General features: G+C 54.1%; 1 protein-coding gene across 1 annotated transcript; it reads left to right on the plus strand.

Moving 5' to 3' along the window:
* Positions 1-3,074: 3,074 nt before the first annotated feature.
* LOC136995485 (sperm acrosome membrane-associated protein 6-like) lies at positions 3,075-10,294 on the plus strand. Its single transcript, XM_067316774.1, has 9 exons — positions 3,075-3,436; positions 7,339-7,559; positions 8,083-8,157; positions 8,522-8,590; positions 8,764-8,787; positions 8,874-8,951; positions 9,178-9,281; positions 9,684-9,837; positions 10,140-10,294. Exons 1-9 carry the CDS (start codon positions 3,075-3,077, stop codon positions 10,292-10,294), a joined length of 1,242 nt encoding a protein of 413 aa, XP_067172875.1.
* The last annotated feature ends 355 nt before the right edge of the window (positions 10,295-10,649 follow it).

The raw sequence follows: 10,649 nt of genomic DNA on the forward strand, positions 1-10,649 counted from the left end.
GAAGGGATACGTTGCTTTGCTGGGCGGCGAGGGGGAAAAGGCACACAGGGCTTTGCTAGGCGGCGAAAGGACGTGGCGCTTTGCTAGGTGGCGAGGCAGCGAAGGGACACGGTGCTCTGCTAGCCAGCAAGGTGGCGAAGGGAGGCAGCACTTTCCTAGGCGTCGAGGGGGAAAAGGGACGCAACAGTGTGACAAGCGGTGAGGTGCCGACGCGCCAAGGCGGCGAAGGGACACGGGGCTTTGCTAGGCGGAGAGGCAGCAAAGGGAAACAGTGGCGAAGGGACTCGGCGCTTTGATAGGTGGCAAGGGGGAAAAGGGATGCAATGGTGTGACAAGCGGCGAGGCGCCGACGCGCCAAGGCGGCGAAGGGACACGGGGCTTTGCTAGGTGGAGAGGCGGTGAAGGGAGGTAGCGCTTTGCTAGGCAGCGAAGGGACCTGGGGCTTTGCTAGTCAGCGAGGTGGGAAAGGGAGGCAGTGCTTTGCTAGGCGTTGAGACGGTGAAGAGAGACGGCGCTCTGCTAGCCAGCAAGGCAGCGAAGGAGGCAGCACTTTCCTAGGCGGTGAGGTGGTGAAGGGAGACGGCACTTTGCTTGCTGGTGAGGAGGAAAAGGGACGCAGCGGTCTGCAAGGTGGTGAGGCGGCAAAGGGAGGCAGCACTTTGGTAGGTGGCGAGGCGGCGAAGGGAGACAGCGCTTTGCTGGGCGGCGAAGGGTCTCAGCACTTTGCTTGGCGGTGACAGGATGCAGAGCTTTGCTAGGCGGCGAAGCGGCAAAGGGAGACAGCACTTTGCTAAGCAGTGAGGCGCCAAAGGGACTCGGCACTTTGCTTGCCAGCGACAGGACGTGGAGCTTTGCTAGGCAGCGAAGGGACACGGTGTTTTGCTTGGCGGCGACAGCATCCTGCCAGACACCGCCTCTTGTGGGAGCGGCACTCACCCCTGAAACTAGCTACTACCAAGCTGGAGGAAGGAAAGGGGAAGAAAGCCGAGGGGAAAGAGTCTCATGGCAGGTGAGCCGCCTTGAGCAATGGCTGAGGGTGACAGTCCCTGGTTCCTCTGAATGCCTTTCATCCCATGCCACAATGACTAGTGATCCCTTGCTGGGTGGGCAGCATGCTACTCTCCTTGCTGCATGGATAGAGAGCCGCGATGTGGGCACCCTGAGCTGCCTTCGGGCATGTTGTTCGCCCCTGGGTGTTTTGGCAGGGGGTGATCTCTGTCTCCATTGATGTGACCATAGTCAGTCGAGGCCATGTGCTTCTCCTGCAGAACTGCCTTCTGCTGCAGAAGCAGGTGCCCAGCTTGTGAGCGTGGGGTGGAGACCCATTACATCTTAACATGTCAGTTAATAGACTTACCCTGTCTATAACAAACTTACCCTGGCCAAGAAGACTGGAATAACCTCCTCTGCTCTTACTAGGAAATGAAACGTATGAGACGTGTATGTAATTGACAGGTGCAGGGTAATAGAAAGAGTAGTGAAATAAATCTGAATGCCTACTGAACGCTTTGTCTTTTTGTCTGTTATTCTCCTTTATTTCCATACCTTATTTCATCTGGGCTTTCCTGTCTCATGAATTGATGTTTAATCAAAGATGCAAGATATCCCAGATATAATGGTAAACACATGTAAATATGCAGCTTAGATTATTTGAATTGTAATAGATCATCTTTCAGAAAGGGTTCCTTGGAAGACATTCTTGAAGATAACACTTCCGAGATCTGTTCAATCGCAAGTTTTATTAGACTAGAGGCATAGTAGTTGCCTCTCTCTCCTGTTAGCAAAGACTAATTGGAGGATACTACCAGTATACATAAATGGTGTAGACACTATTTTTTTCTACTGTGACAGTAATCTAGAAATTCCTTGCTTGTAATGCAGTAGTATCCCCCAACAAGCTCTTAATTAACCACTCAGTTAACACCCACTTCCTGTCCAGTGAAGTATAGAGGCGGGGACTGAGCTCTTTCTGCCTAAGGGCTTGCTGCCTTGGGGTTCTTTGCTGCCACCCACGCTCTGTGCTCTGTCCCAGGCCCTGAAATGAGACATCAGTGGCTGACATCCAGGAGGAGCCCACAGAGAGCAATTCTGACAAGACTGGGACTTTTTCCTCTAGCACGGTTAACAAGGAAGCAGTCTGTCAAGACAGAGTGCTCAGAGGTATTCTTTCGAGCGGCGGTGCTCCCTTTGGAGAGCTGGCTTGAGTATAACCAGGTACATGTGGTTATGCAGGTGCATTTTGCCAGGCGCACCTGGTACCTTTCCCCCAGAAGGAATCAGCAGTACTGGAACATTAGAAAGAAAACTGAGGCAGGACTCAGAGCATGGCTTAAACTCCACCAGTGCTGTGGAGGCAAGGTGGAAGAAGTGGACTGTGCCCCTGCCAGCATTCCCAGGGACACATATTATCTGAAAAATTGAAGAGCTCTGGGAACAATGGCCTAATGTGAAAGGACAGAAACCAGATTGGGGTTATCAAAGTGCAACAGTCATTCCCTTTCAAAACAGGCAAAATAAGGAGATATTTAGTTTGATATGAAGAAGCTCAAAGTATTTACAGAGATGATGAGGATGCACTCAGTGTCTTTCTAACAGCTTTCTAGCACAGGGTGTGGGAAGGCATTACTTCTCAAATGTAAAGGACACCAGCTTGCATGGATTGTGTCCAAGGACATCACATTTTGCAGTATTCCACTTTGTTGCTAACCTCTGTTGAATCTTACCCTGTGAAAACAGAAAATTCAGCATTTGAAACATGCTTTAAAGCCAGACTTGTTTAAGCTAGGCTTAAGCATGGCCAGAGGACACTGCATGTCAGCAGCTCTTCCTTTGGGTAGGCTATTCTTCCCCTTGTACCTGATGACTAAATGTCCTGTCTGCTTGTAACTCCACATCAAGAGCCTCAGCTTCTGCTGCAGCTGGCTCATCTCAATGAAAAGTGATCTGAGGTGGAACCTGTTCCTCAGCAGCAGATTGGTTGATCAACACCTTCTCTCCAGCTGGCTGGCTGGCATCCTCTGTGTGACCAGCTGCCAGGGGTGCCAGTCACCCTAACCTTGATTCCTGGGAAAGTGATGGAGCAGCTCATCCTGGGTACCATTTCCAGGCACATGAAGGACAAGAAGGTGATCAGGAGTTGTCAGCATGGATTCACCAAGGGGAAATCATGCTTAACCAACCTGATAGCTTTCTCTGAGGGAATGACTGACTGGATAGATGAGGGGAGAGAAGCGAATGTTGCCTCCTTTGACTTCAGTAAGGCTTTTGACAGTGTCTCTCATAACATCCTCACAGGCAATCTGATGAAGTATGGGCTAAATGAGCAGGTAGTGAGGTGGCTTGAGAACTGGCTGAATGGCAGAGCTCAGAGGGTTGTGATCAGTGCCGCAAAGTCTATTTGGAGGCCAGAGGTCCAGGGTTATACCATCAGCATGGTGTAAGTTTGGGAAGAGGGAGGAAGCACAGAGGTGCAGTTGTTGGACAGCAATCAGGATGCCAAGGCCAGGGTAGAGCCTCAGCGGAACTTGTCTGTGAGTCTTTGTAGTTGGGGGAATGTTTCTGCCAGAAGCCTGCTTTTTCTGCCAGGCCTCCAGAAGGCAAGGTTTCAACCTGGGAAGCCAGAGGAAGTGCAGGATTGCAGTTGTTGTGGGGCTAGAATAGGCACGCCTGGGCCTAGTAGAGCAACAAGAGAACTTGACTGTGAGTTTTTGTTGGTGGGTGAGGTTTTTGGGCAGAATCACATTTGGGCTGGCAACTTGCCAGGAGGCTTTGTGTCAATCTAGGAAGAGAGAGAAAGCCCTGAGGTTCAGTTGCTTTGGGGCTGGAATGGGCCTGCCATGGCCAGGGTAGGAACCCAAGAAAACTTGGCTGTGAGGCCTTTGTAGGTGGTCAAGTGTAGATGCCAGTATCACATTTGGGTTGGAAATCTCCCTTCAGGCCCAGTGTCAGTTTTGGGAAGAGAGATGAAGGGACAAGGTGGAGTTGTTCTGGGACTGGAATAGGCATGCCACGGCCAGAGTAGGGACCCAAGAGAACTTGCTGGCGAGCACTTTTTGGCATGTGAGCTGATTTTCCAGCAATGCATTTGGGCTTCCTCACTACCAGGAGGCATGGAGGCAGTGTATGAAGAGAGTGGAAGCACAGTGGTGCAGTTGCAGTGGGCCTGGAACGGGCATGCCATTGCCATGGTAGAGATGGAAGGGAACTTGACTGCAACACCTTTGTCAGTGGGTGAGTGTTCCTGAGTGAGACAAGTTTGGGGTATGAATCTTGCCCTATGCACAATGTCAATTTGAGGAGCGAGAGAAAGCAAAGAGGGGCAGTTGTTGTGGGACTGGGATAGGCATAGCAGGGCCAGGGTAGGGACCGCTGTGAACCTGACTACAAGCTGTTTGTTGGTGGGTAAGTTTGTATGCCAGTATTGCATTTGTGTTGCCAGTCTGCCAGCAGGCATGATGTCCATTTGGGAAGAGAGAGGAAGTGCAGCATTCCAGTAGTAGGGCTGGACTAGGCATGCCAGGGCCAGGGTAAGGACCTGTCATCTTTACTGTGCAGTGTGGAGGTCGAAGATAACTTTTCTGCAAGCCTACATTGTTGGCTGAGTGTTGTTGCCAGAAGTGCATTCATGCTCTTACTCTGGCAGAAGGCAAAGTGTCAGCTTGGGAAGAGAGAGGAAGCGCAGAGCTGCAGTTGTTTTGGGGCTGGACTAGGCATGTAAGGGCCTGTGTAGGGGCCTAACAAAACTTGTCATCAAGCACTTATTGGTGAGTAAGCTGTTCTGCCCAAGTCATTTTTGGGCTGCAAATCTGCCAGTAAGCACGTGTCAGTTTCTGAAGGGAGAGGAAGTGCAGAGGTAGATTATGTATGGGGGTGGAAGAGGCATGCCAGGTCCAGTGCAGGGGCCCATGAGAACTTTGTCCATATGCCCTCTGCTGCCCTATCAGGTACTTTGACAACTGTAGCCTTATAAACACTAACTGCAGCTGTGTGCCTAGTGCTGTCCTTTCATGTCTTCAGGGAGACATGACCACAGAAGCACAAACCACAGCCATGTGCCTGCTGCTTTCCTATCAGGTTCTCTGGCAGAAGTGATCTATCAGTCAGGATCGAAGCCTTGTGCCTCGTGCTGGCCTAACTGGTGCTGAGACAGGAGCAACCGCACAGTCAGCATTGAAGCCATGAGCCTTCTTCTGGCCTATCATCTTCAGAGATAGGAGTGACCTCATAATTAATATCACAGCCATGTTCCTGTGGCTGGCTTGTCATCTGCTCAGATAGAAGTGACCTCACAGCCACTTTGCTGGCCCCGTGCTTGATGCTTGCCTCACGGTGAACACCAAAACCATGAACCCATTCTGGCCTATCAACTGCTGAGGGAGAAGTGATTTCACGAGGACCCACACTGTTAAGGGATGCTATGAGGGCCATCATATCTGGCAGGCTCAGGGATGCAGGGTTTCCCCCTGCCCTGATGCTGGAGTCCAGCCCAGTGAGCCTGAAGACCCAGAGTTCTTTCCATCCCAGGACAGTAGACACAACAGGAGATATACACACATGCACATGCACACACACAGAGGACACTAACACAGCCAGCTACACAGACTGCTGCAGGTAAGGTGCTGTCTTTAACAAAACCTACATAAAACACAGGTAGCCAGGCCCTTCCTCCTCTCCAGTTAATTAGGACTGAAGTTCACTCGTGAAAGCACACATGCCCTCACTCTCTAGTTCACAAGCACACAAATATTCGGGGATCCCTCAAGTATCAGCATGGCTCCTCCATTCATCTGATAACCCTGCCTGGATCCTGAGCGCCCTTGCCTGTTATGTGTGCTTCTTACTTGCTGGCTAGTCTGGCTTGCAGTTTTCTAGCAAATTACACATATGCGTACCAATGCACACCAGCCTAGAGGAAAATGCCAACACTCTGGTTCCACAAGCAGCTGTTGCCCAGGCACATGGGCTCTATAACCCATGTTTCCCAGCTCCAACTGCTGATGCTGAGACCCTTGCTCCTCTCACCCCAGCACTGCCAGTAGCTGTCATGCAGGGCTCATGGGCCCTGTGACCCCTGGTCTCACACCAGTGGGTGATGCTGAGACCCTCACTCGACCCAGTTACTGGCACCACAGACATGTGGACCACCATTGCCCACGGTCTCACTTGAGTTGCTGGTCCAAATTCATCTTGTTCTTGTCTCCCCAGTTTCTGGCACCTTGACCTTACTGCACTTATACAAGAGGCTGAGAGTGAGACTGCACAGATAGTTGGAAAAGGATTAAACAGGAAGACAGGACAGAGTGTGGTGATCAGGCACAGGGCTCAGTCATTCAAGTGCACTGCCTACTTAGATGTGACCTGCCATTTTTATACCATCTCCTGTCTATTTCTCTCTTTGTTCCTCCCTGATCCCCTTCCCTAAACATTTCTTGGTAAACTTTGCATAGTCCTAAAGGCACCCCTTGGATATCCAAAATCCTCACGTCTTCTTTCCCCCTTTGTTATCAGTTACAAAGTCCAGGCTGTCCCCATAGCTCCAAAGCCATGCCTGTAGTTTCTTAGTTGCCCATTGATTAGTGACTGGAGATTCCTGTTCTTTTCATTGTCTCTCTTATCACTTGTCTATTAGTTGTTTCCTCTCTGTGTTCTGTTTAGTGCTTTTCCTGCTAGTTATGACTCCCTTTGCACTGAGAAGTTCCTCGATCTGATAACTGCAATGAAGCAGATGCTCTCACATTCCACCATAACCCTGGCAGTCTTTATGGCCCCTGACCAAATGGCCCCTGATTAGTCCATGTGGTGATCCTAAGGTGTCTGTACAGCACCCAGAATTTCCATCCCATCCGCAGAGTGACCCTGGGGGCCTGTACGGTACCCAGAGCCCCTGCTTGATCCTGCAGGGAAAACACTGGGGTGCATGGGAGTCCCCACAACAGACTTGATTGGGGGTATTGAAGGGACAGGATTGTGAAAGATGCATGAAGGGTATGAGGGATTCAAATAGAGGGGATTTGGGGACACCAAATAATGTGATTGGCAGGGGCTGAAAGCAGAGGACTGGGGAGACCAAATGAGGGGACTGTAGGGTCTGGAGCCTGCTGTCCACTCCACACACACCAGGGTACTGAGGTGTCCATGTGCCCCTGATCCCCGCCCACAGTGGGCCCAGGCATCTCAGCACTGCCCCAGAACCCCATTGTTTCTTAGGGATCCAGGTATCCAAGCCCCGCCTTGGAATCCCACTGGTCCCTGTGACCCAGGTGTCCAGGTGCTGTGGAGTGGGGCCATGGGGTGGCGACGGGTGCCCCTTATACTGGTGCTGGCCCTCTGGCTCCCCAGGTACCTAGGTATCTGGGTGGAGGGGCCTGGGTGGTGGAGGTGGGTAGTCTTGGCCCCCTGGCTCCCTGGGGTGCCTCCCTGCTTGCTCTGCTTTGGCCCTCCCCTGCAGCGGGCCCGGCTCTGCCGTGATGTAACTGGGGCCCTCCCTGGAGCCCCCCAACACCAGCGCTGCCTCGAAGCCCTCGTCCGGGCCGCTGTGCCCCTTGCCCCTGTCACTGTGGGTGCGTAGTGGGACCTGGGGACCCCCATCCTGATGATGAACCCTGCCCTGCCCATGGGCCCCCCATCCTGCCCAGGACCCCCACCCCAACTGGGTGCCCATGGCCTTGAATGGGACCCTTACTCTGAACAGGACTCCATAGCCCTCTAGGGACCCCCCACCCTAACCAGGGCCCCTACACAAACAGGGACCCCCACCCTGACCAGGACCCCAAGGACCCAGTACCATGCCCAGGTCCCCTTGTCCTAATCTGGACCCCCAGGGACCTCATCAGGGATCCTTCAACCCTGCCTGGGACCTCCTCCCCAACCCTGACCTGGACCCCAGGGATCCCCAGGGACCCCCAATCTGCCTGGGACTCTGGGGACCCTCCAACCCTGACTGGGACCTCAGGAACCCCCAGGGATCCCCAACCCTCCCAGGACCTCTAAACTCTGATTGGGACCCCAGGGACCCCCCAGCCCTTACTGGAACCCCCTAAGCCTGACACTATACTAGTCCAAGTGTCCCTGTGCTGGTTGCAGGGTCAGGGCAGCGTGAGGCTCTTCGGGAGATTGTCATGGATGCCCTACACTTGCTGGAGGTTCAGGGGGGCATGCGTGAGCAGGGGACATGTGGCACATGGGGAGTGGGGTGGGGCATGCATGGCGGAGTGAAGGATGGGACATGGGACATAGGACAAATGTGGGGAATGGGACATGGAGGCCTTGAAAGGATGTTGGGGGGGGGGTCCATGAGAATCTGGGGGCTGCAAGAGGGTATTTGGAAGCTCATGGAAGGTTATGCCTGTGGGGTTTTATGGGATTTGGGGGCTTTGAAGGGGTATTTGGAGATAGATGGCACTCCAGAGTGGGTACATGGGGTCCAGGTGATTTGTATAGGGGCTCTATAAGGTCTGAGGGGTGTATGAGAATTTATGGGGTGGGAGGCATGGTTTCACCTTTATACCTTGGACCCTCTCAGAGCCCTTCGAGGTGTCTCTGCAGGAGGCTGTTGACGGCATCTGGGTGAAGCTGAGACAGCTGGAGGAAGGTACAGGGCTGGTGGAGATGCCCACCTGGGACCCCCACACCAAAGACCCTCACTCCAGAGACCCCCCCACTCCATTCCCGAGATGGACAAGGGCTGGGCCCTTACAGTGCATCACAGGAATATGAAACCCCAGTGCCCCCCAATCTAATGTTGGTTCTCTCCCCCCACACCAGCTCCAGCCTGTGTCCCACCCTGCGGTGAGTGCCTATCTCTCCATCACCTGTCCCCCTGTCCCGCAGCATGCCCCCTTCATTCCCAGGACTGCCAAACCTCTCCCTCCCAGGGTTCCAGTTGGCCGCCCGCATCTTCCAGTGTGCAACCTGCCGCCTTGTGGACTGCCAGTTCCCCCTGGACTGCCCAGGTAAGGGGGCCGCAGGGGATCGAGGCATCCAGGCAAGGCAAGCCAAGTGCTACCCCAAAGCTGGGCACATCGAAGGCGCTGGGCACAACCCTCCTTACATGTGGGCATGCCTGCCTGACCTAAGGCTGAGTGCATGAGCATGTAAGAGTGCATATGTCTGCCCGTGCCTACCATGAGTGCATGAGTGCACAAGCATGTGTGAGCACACATTTGCCCATGCCTCTAGTACAGGACCTGTGGGCCCGTGAGGGTGAAGCTGTGATGCTGCACTGTGTTGTACCCTTTGCCACTCCCTCAGACCTGCCCATCACCTGGATGTTCGCCAAGGATGTGAGTTGCACATGCACATGCAAAGAGCATCTGGGCATGCACGGGTGTGCACAAGACGACTGGGCAGAAGGTCTGCATGTGTTTGTGTACATGCTTGTGTGCTTGGCATGAGCACTATCTATAAGTAGCATGAGTGTGAGCATGCACAGGACTTGAGCAAGTGCACACCCATGTGAAGGGTACATGCAAGCAGGAGGCAGGTCACGTGTGTGTGTTCAGATTTGACTTGTGTGCACACATGTGGGACATGAGTGCACATGCACATTTATGTGCAGAGGGCACAAAGAATGTGTGCAGGACACAAGTGTTTGTGCATGTACATGTGTGAGCAAAGGATATGAGTATGCAATCACATGCCTGGGCCAGACTATGCTGATGTGTGCCCCCCCCGCCATGCCCCAGCTGCGCACACAGGACCTGGCACTGTTTGAAGAGCTGCAAGAGGGGGTGGGGGGACCGCCCACCCTTATCCTCCAGGATCCCCCTCTGGGAACCATCGCCTGTAGCCTGGGGGCCCACGCCCAGACCCTGGCCCGCAAGTACTTCTTCCTCAATGGTGAGCCAGGGTTCCTGGGTCTGCCAGGGGCAGTGTGTGTGTATGTGTGTGTGTGTGGGGGAGTGTTGCAGGGTGGAGCAGAGCCCTTGGATGCGGAGGTCCAGGAAGGTATGTGGGGGTGTGTGAGCAGGTTGCTAGTATACTGGGGTCCAAGGTGGGGAGGTGGAGCGGAGCAAGTGCTCCCCAATGCCTGGCTCCCCGTGGGGCAGTGGGGTGTATAGGGTGGAGCAGGGGCATCAGGACACCTAGGTCCCTGGCGGGGGCAGGCTATGCCTCCTCCCCAGGCACCTAGGCCCTTGCAGTGTCGGGAGGCACCGTGGAGGCAGAGCGGGGACTCCAGGCCCAGTTCAGGGCTGTGCTGCGCTGGCCTCACAGCAGGACATCCCTGCACCCCAGAATGCTGCTGGGACTGGAACTGGCACTCGGCTCGATGGGGCTCATCCTGCTGCTGGTGTGAGTCTCCCTGACCTGGGACACCCAAATCCTCAGGAAACCCAAGCCCCTGGGACCCAGGTGTCTGGGGGCCTTCACAGACCCACCTGGATTTCTCTAACCTCCCTGGACCCCCAGCCCTCCAGGATTTCCTACAAAACCCCAAGGTGACCCAGGGGTCCAGGGAGACCATAGACACCTGGGACCTCTCAACACCCCTGGGACTCCCATGCTCCCCAAGTTCATTTTGAGACACCCCCCCCCCACTTGCACCCAGGGCCTTGACAGATCGCCTCTCTTCCCCCTGAACTGCTCAATAGCCCCTGGGACACATCACCTTTCCTTAGTGCCCCCAGCACCCCCTCATTGCTGCTTAGACA

The sequence above is a fragment of the Apteryx mantelli genome, unplaced genomic scaffold (genome assembly GCF_036417845.1).
Source record: "Apteryx mantelli isolate bAptMan1 unplaced genomic scaffold, bAptMan1.hap1 HAP1_SCAFFOLD_104, whole genome shotgun sequence".
Lineage (NCBI taxonomy): Eukaryota > Metazoa > Chordata > Aves > Apterygiformes > Apterygidae > Apteryx > Apteryx mantelli.

What these genes read in the sequence shown, in the direction of transcription:
- LOC136995485 (XM_067316774.1), top strand. Translation starts at nt 3,075, where the DNA reads ATGGAGCAGCTCATCCTGGGTACCATTTCCAGGCACATGAAGGACAAG. An exon ending in GGTTATACCATCAGCATGGT is followed by an intron (nt 3,437 to 7,338) that starts GTAAGTTTGGGA and finishes CTGGCTCCCCAG; the next exon opens with GTACCTAGGTATCTGGGTGG. An exon ending in GTTCCCCCTGGACTGCCCAG is followed by an intron (nt 8,952 to 9,177) that starts GTAAGGGGGCCG and finishes CCATGCCTCTAG; the next exon opens with TACAGGACCTGTGGGCCCGT.